This window comes from Zingiber officinale, chromosome 7A (genome assembly GCF_018446385.1).
Source record: "Zingiber officinale cultivar Zhangliang chromosome 7A, Zo_v1.1, whole genome shotgun sequence".
Taxonomy (NCBI): domain Eukaryota; kingdom Viridiplantae; phylum Streptophyta; class Magnoliopsida; order Zingiberales; family Zingiberaceae; genus Zingiber; species Zingiber officinale.
In genome coordinates this window covers 24,842,419-24,859,388 of record NC_055998.1, presented here as the reverse complement: position 1 = coordinate 24,859,388, position 16,970 = coordinate 24,842,419, and the positions used below count along the sequence as shown (strand labels likewise).

The 16,970-nt window shown below is 36.7% G+C and overlaps 1 protein-coding gene across 1 annotated transcript; it reads left to right on the top strand.

Moving 5' to 3' along the window:
• The first annotated feature begins 11,739 nt into the window (after positions 1-11,739).
• LOC121999992 (auxin transporter-like protein 1) lies at positions 11,740-15,126 on the top strand. Its single transcript, XM_042554581.1, has 6 exons — positions 11,740-11,898; positions 13,396-13,508; positions 13,612-13,795; positions 13,880-13,977; positions 14,285-14,750; positions 14,890-15,126. Exons 1-6 carry the CDS (start codon positions 11,755-11,757, stop codon positions 15,115-15,117), a joined length of 1,233 nt encoding a protein of 410 aa, XP_042410515.1. The 5' UTR covers positions 11,740-11,754; the 3' UTR covers positions 15,118-15,126.
• The last annotated feature ends 1,844 nt before the right edge of the window (positions 15,127-16,970 follow it).

Here is a 16,970-nt window from a genome sequence, read left to right as displayed (position 1 = left end):
AAATTAATATAATGAATCTAATTCATTTAATTAAATTGATTCAATGAGTCATAATCTAAATTAGACTCATTGAATACATGAATCAAATTTAGTCCAACTCAATTAGTGCAATTAGGATTACTCTTAATCCAATTTGATTCATCACATGAATCTAATCCTCTTGGTTCATCATATGAACCTAATCTCCATCTAATTGTCCTTTGTGTGTGACCCTATAGGTTCTTATAACGTTGGCAATGCTCCTAAACCCATTTAGAAGCATAAGTAATGAGCGGTATCTAGCAACACATCATTACTACCCAAGTTATAAGAATGTTGAGATCCAACATCACCTTGTGACTACTAATTGTGACTCCTCACAAAATATGACATTGCCCTTCTATCCTAGACATCTAGATTGATCAATGTGAGGCATAGACCGTGTCATCCTCTAATCAATCTAAATCTTGAACTCCAAGTAGACTCACTAAATCAAATGAGCTCAATATCTCATATTGACTCATTTGGGCATGGTCATGCACTTCGTGGTCTCACTCTATCAAGAATATCGATGTCACTCCCGTCATATAGGATGGATAGATCCCATCTACATCACTCACATCCCTCCGCATAATTTGTTACATACCCAGTAATCGCCTTTATAGTCCACCCAGTTACGGGTGACGTTTGACGAAACCAAAGTACATAACTCCTTATGTAGGGAACCATGGTGACTTCAGGTCTAAGGACTAGTAGTCATACTAATAGTCACATGAGAAAGTATATAACACTCATATAACGATCCATGATACTTTCTCATGGCGGGTCATTCAGTATACATTCTCCAATGCATACCCATGTGTCAACTTGATATCTCTATATCCATGACTTGTGAGATCAAGTCATCGAGTTGACCTACATGCTAGTCTTATTGCATTAACATTGTCCCTGAATGTTAATACTCGACTAGGAATAATTAAGAGTAGTGTTCCCTATATCATCTCACTATCGATTCAACCAATCGATTGATATAGGTAAGAACCTTCTACTCAAGGACGCTATTATACTTAGTTTATTTGGTACCAATACAAGTAAGTATAATAACCAAAAACAAATATCTTTATTTATATAAGAATATGATACAACAAGTCCATAATACAATCATCAAATGATTGGCTCTAGGGCTCTAACTAACAACTTCATCTTGTACTGTTGGTACTAAAGTAGACGTGTCCTCTTTTATTTCTTCTAGAACAATTTTACTTTTGGGCTTGTGGTCCACTATATAGTCTTCTTCTAAAAACTGGGAATTGGTGCTAACAATGACCATCTGATCTTTAGGACTATAAATTAAACCACCTTTCATTCCTCTAGGATTCCCCACAAACACGTGAACTTCTGTACGAGATTCCAACTTATCAGCATCTGCTTTCAGCACATGTACTGGACTACCCCAAATCCGAATATATCTCAGACTAGGCTTTCTCCCATTCCATAATTCTGTGGGAGTAGAGGGTACTGATTTAAAAGGTACCAAGTTCAGAATGTGCGCTGCCGTTTACAGAGCGTATCCCCAAAAAGAATTTGGTAATTCTGAATAACTCATCATCGATCTAACCACCTCCATAAGAGTCTTATTCCTTCGTTCTGCCACACCATTGTGTTGGGGTGTACCAGGTGCGGATAATTGGGATTGAATCCCAGCTTCTGATAAGTAATTCCTAAACTCTCCTAAGAGGTATTCGCCACCACGATAAGACTGTAGTGTCTTGATACTTTTACCAAGACGTTTCTCCACATCATCCTTGTACTCTTTGAACTTATCAAAGCACTCAGACTTGCGGCGCATCAAGTAAATGTATCCGTATCTCGAATAATCATCTATGAAAGAGATAAAGTATTCGAAACCACCTCTTGCCTTGATAGACATAAGACCACATAAATCAGAATGAACCAGTTCTAACACATCTTTGGCTCTATACCCCTTGACCTTAAAAGGTCTCTTGGTCATTTTACCTTCCAAGCAAGATTCACAGGTTGGAAAGTTTTTCACCACTAATGAACCCAAGAGTCCATCAGCTATAAGACTTTGAATCCTACTTAAGTTAATATGACCAAGTCTTAGATGCCAAAGATATGTTTGGTTCATCTTTGAAAGTTCCTTTCTCTTATTGGAATTAGAAGATGTGTTATTAATTTCCATTTGTTGCTTTGTGGAAGAAATTGGATTTAAAGTATATAAATTGCCAACCAATGCACCTGAACAGATAATAACCCTGTTTTTCTTTATAACCACATTGCTATTAAAAGAAATAGAATATCCATCCAAATATAGTTTAGAAACTAAAATTAAATTCTTTCTAAAACTGGGTACATAAAGACAATTTCTTAAAATCAAACTTTTATTCCTATCAAAAGATAAGTAGACGTCTCCCACTGCAACAGCTGCCACCTTAGTAGCATTGCCCATGTAGACGGTTATCTCTCCTTCAAATAGTCGTCGGGTTTCCTGGAACCCCTACAAAGAGTTGCAGACATGATCAGTGGATCCCGTATCTACACACCAAGTACTGGTAGATAACACTGCTAAACATGTTTCAACTACTAGAGCATCAGATATGCTTTTATTGTTCTTTTTCCTACGAGGACAGTCTGCCTTCCAATGTCCTGACTGCTTGCAGATAAAGCACTTGCCCTTCGGCTTCTTCATACCAGCTTTTTGTCCTGTACCTTGAGGTTTATTCACCTTCTTTGCTAAAACAGCTTGTTTCTTCTTCTTCTTGCTTTTCGACTTAGAAGTAGAACCATTTTCAGCATAATGAATCTAAGAATTATGACGAAATAGACCTTCTGCTACCTGAAGTTCTGTTAGCAGTTCCGTCAATGAATACATCCTTTTATTCATATTATAGTTCAGGCAAAAATGCTCAAAACTTCTGAGTAGTGTTTGGAGAATGATATCGATCTGGGGTTCACCATCAATTTCTCCTCCAAGGATTGATATTTCGTTTAAATAAGTCATTACCTTTAGGATATAATCCCTTACGGGAGTTCCCTCTATCATGGTGGTTGTCATTAACTTTCTCATAGCTTCTTGCCTAGCGGCTCGATCTTGGTGACCAAAGAGATTCTTGAGATTGTTCATTATATTATAAGTTGTTGGTAAATCTTGATGCTGATGTTGCAGCACATTTGACATTGAAGCCAAAATGTAACACCGCGTCATCTCATCTGTCTTTACCCATTTCCTATGATTCTCAATCTCCTCTTGGGTAGACTCACCATTAGGCGCATTAGGGCACTCCTCTGACAGTACAAACTTATAGCCCTCAGCAGTTAGGATAATGTCAAGGTTTCTTTTCCAATCTATATAATTGGGACTAGTAAGTTTGTTCTCTTTCAGTATGATGGCTAGTGGGTTGAAAGTCATCCTAATAATCATAAAATAAACTTTGGTCAAGACTCTAAATTTAAAATAATATTGATTCCTCAAACAATACTATTTAAATTAACCAACACCTCAAATCACCGTGAATTTTGCATGTCACGATAGTGTGGACGTATACAAAATCAAACATTTGTAAGAGGAGGTTTTACCCATTAATTTTATTCTTGTCAACCTAACTTTATGACAAATAAAATTAATAGTTGGTTTTCCTTCGATCACATAAATAATAGCAGTGACTCTGATGGGGAGGATACTATTAGACGTGCCTAAGTGTATACCATTACTTGACACTTAGTCCATTAAATAAGATTATGCCCCTTCCGATGGGGAAGATCACATGCTCCTAATTAATTTCCTATAGTCATCCAAAAATGAAAGTTTGATCTAGTGATCCATAAATAATCTCATCCGATATGGAGGAAGGCACTCAGAGCCAATGTGCAAGTTTGTTTGCATCACTTATAAACCAGTAATGGAGACCGTGAAATTTATTAAAAAATCTCTCTCCCACTTAGTTATTTAAGGTGAGAAATTTTAACTTAGTAAGCACACATCACACATCACACATATAACAGTAAATAAAAGCAATAAATATGGAAATTATTTTTCAACTATTATGGCATTTCCATCACTGTCCTTCGCGTGTTGCCAACCCTAGGGTTCATGTTGTCGGGTCCATTGAGCTTCCTTTTTCCGCCGCGCTTCTGGTCCTCCAATAGTACCACGCCTTACAAGGATACGATCCGCAACAAAAATAGAATTTTACATATATCGATCCTATATTCTATAAAGGAATGTACATGTAATCTAGATCGAAACAAGAATGTAAAATCTTAAAACTAATACAACTCCTGATGTATTTAATATATACAATCATGCACATACAAAAATATCCTTGACATGTCTAAGGGTGCAATCACACACAATATCTGTAAGTCATAATAGTTAGAGCCTGCAACCACAGAGTTAGCACATCCTACTATTACCCTGCCTAAATTATGTGTGACATGTGCATAATTAAACTGAAAACCAAACACACAGAGGTAAACCCTAGCTCTGATACCAATTGTTGGTTGATCCTAGAAAGATCGTACCGGCTCCACTGTACAAAAATTTTGTACAAGTGTCGAACCTTTTCTAAACAACCTATTGTATTCTTTAGAAATTAAATTAGGAATCGCAAACGGAACTTAACATTATTGATTCTAAATTTAACTTATATGTTCTTAATGGTTTAGATTAGGATCGCAAACGATGCTTAACATTATTGATCCAAATCCACCTTTGTTATAAATTCAATTAAATATTAATTTCTAAAATTGGCTTCCAGGATTGCATGGCGAGGCACTAGTCCTTCTTGGGTATGGGATTACGGGGATAAAAACGGGGACCGGGAAAGCCTGTTTAGGCTACCCCGTTTAAGCGAGGAGATGTTTTATTTTCTTTTGTTTTTCTCTTTTCTTTTATTCTTCTCCGTATTCCTTTTACTCCCGCGTGCCCGAGCCGTTCCCCGACGCGCCCTCTTCTTCATCTTCGCCGAGCCCTAACCGCCCTTACAATCGGTGCCTCACGGGTCCTTTCCTCGTGCAATAAAATCGTGACCAAGAGAGAAGCCGGCACTTCTCTTCCTCCTCCTCCCATCTGTCGATTCCTCCTCTTTTCTTTCCCTTCCTCGCATGCCCTAGTCGGCGCCCTTTTCCCCTCTGTGATGCCACCGAACCCAGCTATTGCATATTTGTAGCAGCTATTACATAATTATAGCAGTTACTACACCGTTGTAGCTGATACTGCACTGTTGTAGTAGCTACTACACCTTTGTAGCAGCTACTGCACCGTTGTAACAGTTACTGCACTGTTGTAGCAGCTATTGCACTGTTGTAGCAGCTACTACACCATTATAACAACTATTGCACAGTTGTAGCAGGTACTGCACCGTTATAGCAGGTATTACACTATTGTAACAGTTACTACATCATTGTAACAGCTATTACACAGTTGTAGCAGCTATAGCACCGTTGTAGCAGCTACAGTATCGTTGTAGCTACTACTATGTAGTAACTATTGTGTTGTTGCAACTAATGTTGTGTTGTAGCAGCTAATGATGCGTTGTAGTAGCTATTGCATATTTGTAGTAGTTATTATATAATTGTAGCAGTTACTATACCGTTGTAGTAGTTATTGCACTGTTGTAGTTGCTATTGCACCATTGTAGCAGCAACTACACCATTGTAGCAACTATTGTACAGTTGTAGTAGCTACAACACCGTTGTAGCAGCTATTGTATTATTGTAATAGCTACTGCACCGTTGTAGCATCTATTTGCATAATTATAGCAGCTCCTGCACCGTTGTAGCAGCTACTGTACCATTATAGCAGCTACTGTACCATTGTAGTAGCTACTGTACCATTGTAGCAGCTATTGCACCACTATATCGTTGTAGCAGCTATTGCATAGTTGTAGCAACTATAGCACCATTGTTGTTACAATATTATGTCATCACTACCACAATGATTCTTTCATGTAATAATAGGAGAGAGAAGATAAAATTTTATTTTAATTTAAAGGAAAGAGAAAAAAGTTGTTGCATGTAGATGAGAGAGATTAAAAAAAATAAGTTTTGGTTGCGTCAGATCGTTCATGTAGGATGTCGCTCATGGTCACACAAGAAGTGTCAGACAGTATATCATTTCTCTCTTTATATATATACATATTATTTTTCCTGAAAAGATACATACATAAATAGATATAGCTGTGATTTTTAAGAAGAGTCGATAAGATACAGATGGATTGATGTGACTGTATCAATATGCAGAAGAGCGAAATAGATGGATTGATGCATTGTAATATAAAAAAGATAAGAAGGAAAAAGGTATAGTAAAAATTAGAGAGGGAGAGAGGAGGAGAAAATGATGAAGAATCGATGAGGATTGATTGATTTAAATTTCTATTGAAATCAAATTGTCTATTATTTTATTCTTATTGTTTATGTCATATATATTTTAGTCTTAGTAGGATGTTCAATTGATTAGAGAAGAGAATGTCAACTTTATTATAATTAAATAAGGGGTCTATTTCTGTCTGGCTAAAAGAATTCCTTAAACTTTCTAATAAATATCAAATTATAAGTTACCATAGTCATCTTTTATTTCAAAAGTACAATGCATATTTTAATATTATTTTATTTTACCTCCTCTCCCTATTTCACTCTTGGCCTTAAATAATGTCTCTATATTATCATTAAGATATTCATGATTCAATATTTAGCTATAATATATTTATAAGAATTTTTTTTATATATGGAGGGTGCAATCAAAAGATGCTGAACTGAGTTGGTCACCATGTGTGCTTCTTAATTTATCCTAATGACTCATAAAAAACTTTCATAAAACTAAATCAATCATCCAAAAATAATCAATAAAATTAATTAAGATTATTATTTATTTTTTTTTAGACATAATTTTACAAAAGCACTTGCCGTTTTTTAGACTCTCCTTCCTATTTTACTGATAACTTACCTATTTTACTCTTGCCCTCAAATGATAGGTAATTTAACAAAATACATCCCCTTCCTATTTAAATATTTTTTAAAAAATAATTAACGATGAAATATTTGATAGGTGATAGGTGAGAGTCTTGTAATGATGATGCATTTAACTATTTGTATAAATAAATTTATTATCTTATGATAATATTAATGAGAAAATAATTTTTTTTTTCTTTCTATTTATTTATTATATTTTTATCATGATATCAGAGACCTTTGTTTCTTCCCCGTTCTATTACCTGCCGTGGCTTTTCCTTTCTCTTTCTATGGTCCCTCTGCCATGTTTTTCTTTTTTTATTTAATCAATAATAAATTTATTCTCTCTCCTTTGTTTTCTCTTTCCGCCTTCTCTGTTGCTCACGAAGAAAGAAAAACAAAAGGCTCCCTGTTCCTCTTTGCCGTTGAATTCCCAAACGGAATCTTCTTATTCATAATTTACGGATCAACAGATTTATTAAATGATTTAAATGGATTTCATCTATAAATAGGTAGGATCTATCTAAATTATCCAATCACATGCAAAGGACAATCCTCTGGTCCGTAAATTTGCGGACCAGAGGATCCGCTTCTCCTGAATTCCAGCTTGCAACCCTGTGTGAATTCCTTTTTCTCCTTCTTCTATTCTGCTAGCAGCCGACGTCACCTTTTTGGGTCGGATAGAATCAAAACATCTCCCAGTGGCGACCAAATTTATTATAGGAGATCTGTCTCTAGATTTTTTTATATCAGCAAAGGAGCGAACTTCTCTTGTTTATTTTCCGACAAATTTTTAATCATGCAAGTCGCACCATAAATTTATTCTGACATCCTTTTATCGACAAAATCTTCATCTATGGGATGGTATCTTGATATTGAAACAACTCATCATGTCACGCTAGACCATCGCATTATTACAAAAATCTTACCCTACTGTGGCATGGATACGGTACAGGTAAACGATAGCTCAGGTTTGTAAATTGTTAACTATAGAAACACATATTTTCAATTATCTAATCGAACTTTTGACATGTGCAATATTTATTATGTTCCATCTATTACTAAAAATTTACTTTATATACATCAATTTAGTCTTGATAACAATGTCTTCTTTGAATTTTATCATGATCATTGTCTTATAAAAAATAAAACAACATACATGTGCAATTTTACTTCATACCAAGTTTAAAAATAGTCTTTACCATCTTCAATGTCCTTTTAAAGTTTTTATTAGTGAACACACTAATAAACCAGTTTAGCATGCTTGTCTTGGTTATCCTTCTCTTCGTATTGTTTAAAGAATTATAAATCAATTTAGTTTACCTATTTCATATACCTCATCACCCCATTTATGTAAAGCATGCTTAGAAGCCAAGAGTCACAAGTTATCTTTCTCTCCATCTAATCATATTTTTAATTTTCCACTTGAAATAACTCATTCTAATATTTGGAGTCCCGCATCTATCCTGTCAAATCAAGATTTCTATATTATGTCTCTTTCATTGACCATTTTAGCAAGTTTACTTAGCTCTATACTATGACATGAAAGTATAATTTATTTGACATATTTTGTCATTTTCAAAACCAAGTTGAGCGTTATTTTGGTCGCAAAATACTTGCTTTTCATTTTGATTAGGGAGGTGAGTATCAAGCTCTTCATCGCCATCTTGCTTTTTGTAGAATTATTCATCAAGTCGCTTATCCCCATACCCCCAAACAAAATGATTTTGCAGAAAGAAAACATCTACATATAATGGAAACAGCCTTAGCTCTTCTTAATCATGCATCGGTTCCTTGTAAATTTTGGGATGAAGCCGTTAGCATTGCAATTTACCTCATAAATCGTCTTCCCACTCCATTACTTGATCAAAAGTGTCCACTAAAGAAGCTTTAAAATCGAACTCTTAACTATACTTTTCTTCGAGATTTTGGTTGTGTATGTTATCCGTGGTTATGTCCATGCTCTAAACATAAATTAGACTCTCGTTCATAACAATGTGTTTTCTTGGTTATGATAATTTACATCATGGGTATTATTGCTGATATATACCGGCCGAGTGGATTTATATGTCTCGGCATGTTATTTTTGATGAGTCACTCTTCCTTTTTTCAGTAGCATGCTCATCCTCTCCTCCCAAGACAAGTAGCACATATTTGGTACCACCCACCCTACAACAAGCATGCAACATCTATCTTCTCTATCGAAAATGGTACACGCGATAATGATATTTTGGGTCTAGCTCCATCTCCGTCACTCTTTGAGACATCCTCCTTTGATCCTTCTAACACATCATCCAATCATGAGGATAATTTTCTTCCTTCCTTGGATATGCCACATATCGCATCTTCGCATTCCCAGCCTAGCCCCTTGCCTTTTTTGAAAAGTGATTCTGATAAAGATGTTCCTCGGCACACACTTCCCTTAAGTGATATCTATACACGATGCCCACCAGACGCCACTCAATATCCCCTTCCACGGGCTCTAGTGGTCTCTTCAAAATCTATCGAACCAACATGCTTTATATAGGCTGTTAAGGATCTAAATTGACGTGTTACTATGACTACAAAATTTGATGCTCTCCTTCGTAATAGGACTTGGTGCTTAGTTCCTTGCACTGCCTCCATGAATATTATGGGTTCCAAATGCATCTTCCGTCTCAAGTATCATGCTGATGGCTCTCTTAAGCGATATAAAACCTGTCTTGTGGCAAAAGGATTCAATCAACAACTAGGTATTGACTTCAATAATACATTCAATCTGGTTATTATGATTACAACCATCAGATTATTACTATCTATAGTTGTTAGCTCCAACTAGCCAATATGCCAATTAGACAGTTGAAGAAATCATTATATAGTCTTCAAAAAAACCTCTCATACATGGTTTTATCATCTCTCTACTTGGCTACACACTCAAGGGTTCTTTGGCTCAAAAAGTGACTTCTCTTTATTTTATAAGTGCAATGCCAGCTCTATGCCTTTTCTCCTTATTTATGTGGATAATATTCTTCTAACCGATAATGATCAAGAATGCATCACTTCTCTACTTCATCTTCTTAATAAAGAATTTTCTATTAGAGATCTCGGTACAACCCATTTCTTTCCTGGTATTAAACTTTTCTCGAATCCAGATGGTTATCTTCTTTCACAAAGCAAATACATTACTAGAATCCTTTAACGGGCTAAGATGGATGGTGCACATCCTGTCTCAACATTGATTGTTGTAGATAATTTTTCTGCGCCTTCATCATCTCTTGCTTTGGCCGATCCTCAAACATATCAGAGCATTGTTGGATCCTTACAATAAGTCATTATCACACGTCCTAACATATCTTTTGTTGTCAATCGGGTTTGTCAATATATGCACTCTCCCACTAAACAATATTGGGAAGGAGTCAAGAGGATCTTTTGCTATCTCAAAAGTACTATTCTTCATGGACTGTTTTTATATCGACGTTCCTCATGGGAGTTGAATGCATTTAGTGATGTAGATTGGGTCGACTTTCCTGAAGACAAACGTTCTACTGGAGGGTATGCAATATTTTTTTGACGAAATCTTTTCTCATGGCATTCTAAAAAGCAACCTACTATATCTCTATCCAGTATTGAAGGTAAATATAAAGTTGTAGCTAATGTAACGCTTGAAATCATTTAGCTCTAATCCCTTCTCTCAGAATTGCATCTTTCTACCGATATTATATCTAAGATATGGTGTGGTAATATTGGAGCAACATATTTTACTGTAAATCTAGTTTTTCATGCTTGCACCAAATATATGGAGATAGATTTTCACTTTGTATGAGAACGTATAGCAGTTAAACAACTATCAGTCTCATACATCTCTATAGAGGATCAAGTTGTTGACATCTTCACTAAATCATTATCCTGACAATGATTTCATAGACTGACAACCAAACTTAACGTGTTATACATCCTGTTGAATTTATCGGGGGAAATGACGACAATGATAGCCGTCTAAAATAATAATCAAAAGATTTATCAATAAATAAAAAATTGATTTCAATTATTGATGATTTACTATATTTAGATTGTAATCACAAACATATTTATTATTATTATCATAAATATCATAATATGTTACTATATATATATTATAATATTTTTTATATAATTATTAGACCATCTATTTATATATTTATTAGCCTATTTAATATTAATGAGAAAGTAATTACTTCTTAGCTCTTTTCTTTCTTTATTACATTCTTATCATCTTGACTACAAACGCAACTGGGCATCCATGGGGCGCCCATATGGCGCTCCATCTCCATATGCGACTGCGTCCAAATCCAGCCAGATCCTCCCTTCTCCCTGTTAGTCAGTTACTAAAATTATGCGGCTAGTGTGATTAATGGCGTTGCATGGCTGCATGGGCTGCACAGCGAGCAGACAGATTTAAAATGGGCGATGGTGTTCGGAACTGAGCATTCCGCTAGTTAATGTCCTGCAACAGGTGCTGGTAATAGAGGAAGAGAAAGGAGATGCTGCAGCAGATGCAAGGAGCGGAAGTTATAGGGTCGTCCAGCAGCAGCACCTTAAGGGAGGAGCTGGAGCAGAGCATCGGCGTCGGAGAAGAAGAACAAAAGGCCGCTGGCGCGAATGGATTCAGCTTGAAGAGCCTCCTCTGGCACGGCGGCTCCGCCTGGGATGCCTGGTTCAGCTGCGCCTCCAATCAAGTACGTACCTTCCTTTTAGTGCTTCATCTCCTTTGTCCAAGACTGATTGATACTTTTGCATCGAACGCAGGTGGCGCAGGTACTGCTGACGCTTCCCTACTCGTTCTCGCAGATGGGGATGGCGTCGGGTGTTATCTTGCAGATCTTCTACGGCTTCATGGGGAGTTGGACCGCCTACCTCATCAGCGTCCTCTACATCGAGTACCGTTCCAGGAAGGAGAAGGAGAACGTTAGCTTCGAGAATCACATCATCCAGGTTCATATGACATCCTCTGTTTTGTCATGTTTTGAGATTCAATAAACAGATTTTTTTTTATTTATTTATTATTTTTATTGAATAATTTTTAAAATGATTAAATCAGGTATTTTAAAATTATCAAATATCACTTTCATTTTTTCCATATTATGGTACTAGAGTGCCTTTTTTATAAGGGTCGAATCGGTTTTCTTTAGTTGATTTTGATTGTTTTATATTTAAAAAATTATGTTTATTAATTTAAAGATTTGACATAAAATTATTTTTTATATATTTATCTAGTTCTACTGATAAAAAAAACTCTTAAATATTAATTTTATTCCATATATTAATAATAATAATATTTTTTTTAATCTAAATATTTTTTAAAAATAATTTATATTTAAAAAATTACGAGAAACTAGATTAAAAAATCGGTTAATAGATTTAAAGTGGTTTGAATGATGTGAAATTATATTTTATTATTTCTATAATTCTTATAATTATAATCATGTATTTAAATATCAATTTGATAAAATATATTCATGATTTTTAAAATACGAATATGTTTTAAAAAAATCTAATTTGTGTTTAAAAAAATTATTACTCTTAATATGGGATAAAATTGATAGTTGATGACATTTATATGAATTAGAAGAACATATAACAACTGATTTTATATTATTCTGAGATGTTTAAGTGTATTAGTTGGTTTTTTGACCGAATAAATTTAAAGAATTTTAGTTAAAATTAATTGATAGATCTAGAGAACTAGGAATTATGTGAAATTAGGTTTTATTAGTTCGTCTTGTGTTTATAATTATATTTATATTTTCAAATACTAATTTGACATAATATATTAAAACTGATGATTTTTTAAATATTAATGAACTTAAATATCTCGCCCATTCCTATTGAACCAATTCTTGGTATAGCTTTTGTCATATTTTATCATTTCATAACCATGAGTTAGAAATATATAGAAAGAAAAGATATGGAAATATCCATTTCATGTTAAAAGAAATCCCCCTTTTATTCTTCCTTTATTTTAAAAGTTTTTTTTGAAAGGGTTATACTTGTCTCTGTTTATGTCTTGGATTGGAACAAATCACTATAATTCGTCCGACGGATCAGTCGGTATTTTCAGAAGGATATGAAATCAATTTTTATATATTTATTTATTTTTTATAATTATATTTTTTTTAAATATTAATTTAATCTTAATACATTGAGAGTGATGTTTTTTTAAGGCTAATTAATCAAAATCGGTAAAAAAAATTGATTTGCCTACTTAAAAAAAAGTACTCGATTGGAAAGAATAACATCGATAGAAATAAGAGTGCGTATGTGATTTGATAAAAATTGTGATTTGATAAAAATTGATTAAGTTCATAAACTGAGCTTTCCTTTTCCCCTTTCCCTGTTTTGAGTTTGGAGAAGAAAAGCAAAATTTGACAAAGTTTTGAGATAGGAGAAGAAAAACAAATCAGATCTTTAACTCTTGCTCGTATCTGGCAGTGGTTCGAGGTGTTGGATGGGCTGCTGGGGCCGACCTCGAAGGCCATCGGACTCGCCTTCAACTGCAGCCTCCTCCTCTTTGGCTCCGTCATCCAACTCATTGCTTGTGCCAGGTACTGATGCTTCATCGTCTTCCTCTCTCTTCGTCTCTTGTTTGTTCAGAGATTAGTCATGCTCGTGGAAGATTTGATTGTTCGGTGGTTTTGGAGCATGCAGTAACATTTACTACATCAATGATCGGCTGGACAAGCGAACATGGACCTACATATTTGGGGCCTGCTGCGCCACCACAGTGTTCATCCCTTCCTACCAAAACTACAGGGTTTGGTCCTTTCTCGGCCTTGGCATGACTACCTACACCGCCTGGTACCTCACCATCTCCGCCGTCGTCCATGGTCAGGTAATTAAGTAATCCTTTAGCTAATTCATTTGCTTGTCCTGTTCTTGGTGACAAAACAAAGATGGCGACGTTTGGATGACGCAGGTGGACGGCGTGACGCACTCCGGTCCAACCAAACCGGTGTTGTACTTCACCGGCGCCACCAACATCCTCTACACCTTCGGCGGCCACGCCATCACCGTGTGAGTGCCATCAAACTCATTAAAGCAAGCATCCATTGAAGTGATCATCTATGAAGCTCATCATCGGTTAGTTAATAATTACTAGTTGAGCTTGAAGTCTCAGAGGCTGGAGAGGTAGCAACGACGAAGGCATAAAACAAGTCTTGTTATTTTTCTAGATGTCAAGAAACAAGATGGAGACCGAGATTATTTAGATTTGATCAAATCTTCAAAGGATAATTAGTCACTCATGTGACAAACAGCAGTAATCTTGAAGAAATTTCAATTGGCAATTGAAAAGATTCCTAATTTCCTATTGTTGTTGCAGGGAAATCATGCACGCGATGTGGAAGCCGCAAAAGTTCAAATATCTCTACCTACTGGCGACGCTGTACGTGTTCACGCTGACACTGCCGTCGGCGGCCACCGTCTACTGGGCGTTCGGCGACCAGCTGCTGACGCACTCCAATGCGTTCTCGCTCCTGCCCAGGTCTGGGTGGCGCGACGTGGCGGTGATCCTGATGCTGATCCACCAGTTCATCACCTTTGGCTTCGCGTGCACTCCGCTGTACTTCGTGTGGGAGAAGCTGATCGGGATGCACGGTACCAAGAGCATCTTCCTCCGCGCCGTCGTCCGCCTACCGGTCGTCGTGCCCATTTGGTTCCTCGCCATCATCTTCCCCTTCTTCGGCCCCATCAACTCCGCCGTCGGCGCCCTCCTCGTCAGCTTCGCCGTCTATATCGTCCCCACAGTGGCTCACATCCTCACCTTCCGCACCCCCGCCGCGCGCCAGGTTCATATCACGCTCCCTCCCTAATATGTTAAAGTCGACGGATTAACGAAAACGACTAATCTATATATTTATTTTCGTGATACGCTATTTCTGCCGGGCATTTCATCGAACACCTGGTGAACTCTTTGACTCATTGCAGAATGCAGCAGAGAAGCCGCCGTTCTTCCTCCCTAGCTGGACGGGGATGTTCGTTCTCAATGTCTTCATCGCGGGGTGGGTTCTCGTCGTCGGGTTCGGGCTCGGCGGGTGGTCGAGCATTGCCAACTTAGTGAAGCAAGTGGACACCTTCGGGCTCTTCGCCAAGTGCTATCAGTGCCCGAAACGGCAACCACGGCCGGCCGGGGGGCCGCAACAGCTGCCTCACTGATGATCATGTTTATTCATTAGTGCCACCATGTTTAATTCATTAGTATTCATTAAGCTTCTGTTTCTTTCTGTCGCCTATAAAATACAAACAGTTTATTTCTGTCGCCTATAAAATACAAACAGGAATTATTTTTTTTAATCTAGATATTTAGCCCTGTAAGAGATTAATCCTAGAGATACCTATCCGGTTTGATAAAAATTTCTCATCAGCCACCAAATTAAATGAGAAAGTACTTATGAATGTCAATTCAAGTAGACAACATTTCTAAATTTATCGTCCCGTTAATGAAAAAAATTCTATAGTACGTTGCAGTTGGAATTTAAAGTCTCATTAACCTTTGGACTGGCTATTGTCATTGGAGAGAATAAAGGTGAGGTCGTCACCTTAGCAGCCTTTTGAGGACGACCTCATATTCTCTGGAATAAGGTAAATCATAAGGGCATTTGCTTTAATACAACGATCTTTTGCATGGAGAAGGTCAGACATCCAGTGAGATTTTGCACCCGCTAGGAATTGATCTAAAGACTTATTAAAATAACCACTCATACAAATATCAATTATGTCAACCCGTGAGGGCTAACCTGGCTATTGTCATAGTTTTAACTTTAATAGTTCAAATTAATGTTCTTCCAAATTGATTCACGATGTTTTTTTTTTCCGAATCAGGTAGTCGCAGCACAAAATCTTTGATGTGTGACCAAGCCAGCACAAAATCTTTGATGTGTGACCAAGCCGACCCCTGCATGTGAAGGAGATTCATTGGTCAACAATTTTGACGAGCACATGATGTGGATTAAGACAGCCAAATCGACAAAAAGTGAAATTGGCCCTAAATAAATTATTCAACCCTAGTTATCCTTGTTCCGCCTTTAATGATCCATAGAACTCTGCGATCTCACCATCGTTTTAGGTGGCCTGCCAGATCACCGCATTGCGATGTTGGCCAACATCTTCGTAATTGTGGGCTCACACTCTGACATCTTGCGTCTCATCTTCTCCTTCCACCGTTATAGTTTCACCACGCCTTACTACGGCAGGATGGCATAGACTCATGACATGAAAGGTAAAAAAAATTATCATTTTCACATCAAATAGGTTAGATGAAGACAAAATAGTGGAACTATGACGGTTGACCTCTGTTTTTGATAGAGATCATTGTCAGGTGAGTCAGACTGTCGTGAAAAAGTTTGTAAATAACACGATGGCAAAGGGGCCCATAAAATTCCTACAAACACTCATCAAGATGTTAGAATGCTCATTGAGGTTAGACTCGGTGTGATCACTCGATGCTCAAGTTAGCACAGAAGCTAGGTAAAGGTGAAAAACAATGGAGTAGTAGTAAAGTTTCAATGTCTATGCGTGTGTACCTATGCCCGTGGAAGTAGGTAACATTTTAAAGAGAAAATAAGATCCTTAAGGTTAGGCCAAAACTTATACCAAACTCCATACAATACTTAGCTTATTTCATACTACTAAAGATAGAGAAAGGAGATATACCAAACATACTAACACTATCTTGACAACATATGAACTAAGAAGATGCTAGTCATTTTGCTGTCGGACAAGTAGCAGAAAAAGTAGAAGATTTGATGTTCTCAAATATGCCTTAAAACTAGAAATATGAAACTTATAAAATGCGAATAAACAAAGCAAACTAATAAAATATGCAAAACAAAATAAAATGCAGAAAGAAAAGAAAACTCAACTCAACTCAGGTTGTGTAGATAGACACAACACCCTCCCTAACTTAAACTTTTCATCGTCCCGATGAAATTAATACGGTGGCGGGCGTGGGGGATAAGAGGGTCCCCGATGTGTGCCAGGGGGAAATCTAGGCATACCAGGAAGATGAC

Bases quoted from the DNA above. Each gene is read 5' to 3' on its own strand.
- LOC121999992 (XM_042554581.1), top strand. From the start codon at position 11,755: ATGGGGATGGCGTCGGGTGTTATCTTGCAGATCTTCTACGGCTTCATG. The intron at 11,899-13,395 runs GTTCATATGACA...CGTATCTGGCAG, and splicing joins TCGAGAATCACATCATCCAG to TGGTTCGAGGTGTTGGATGG. The intron at 14,751-14,889 runs GTTCATATCACG...GACTCATTGCAG, and splicing joins GCACCCCCGCCGCGCGCCAG to AATGCAGCAGAGAAGCCGCC.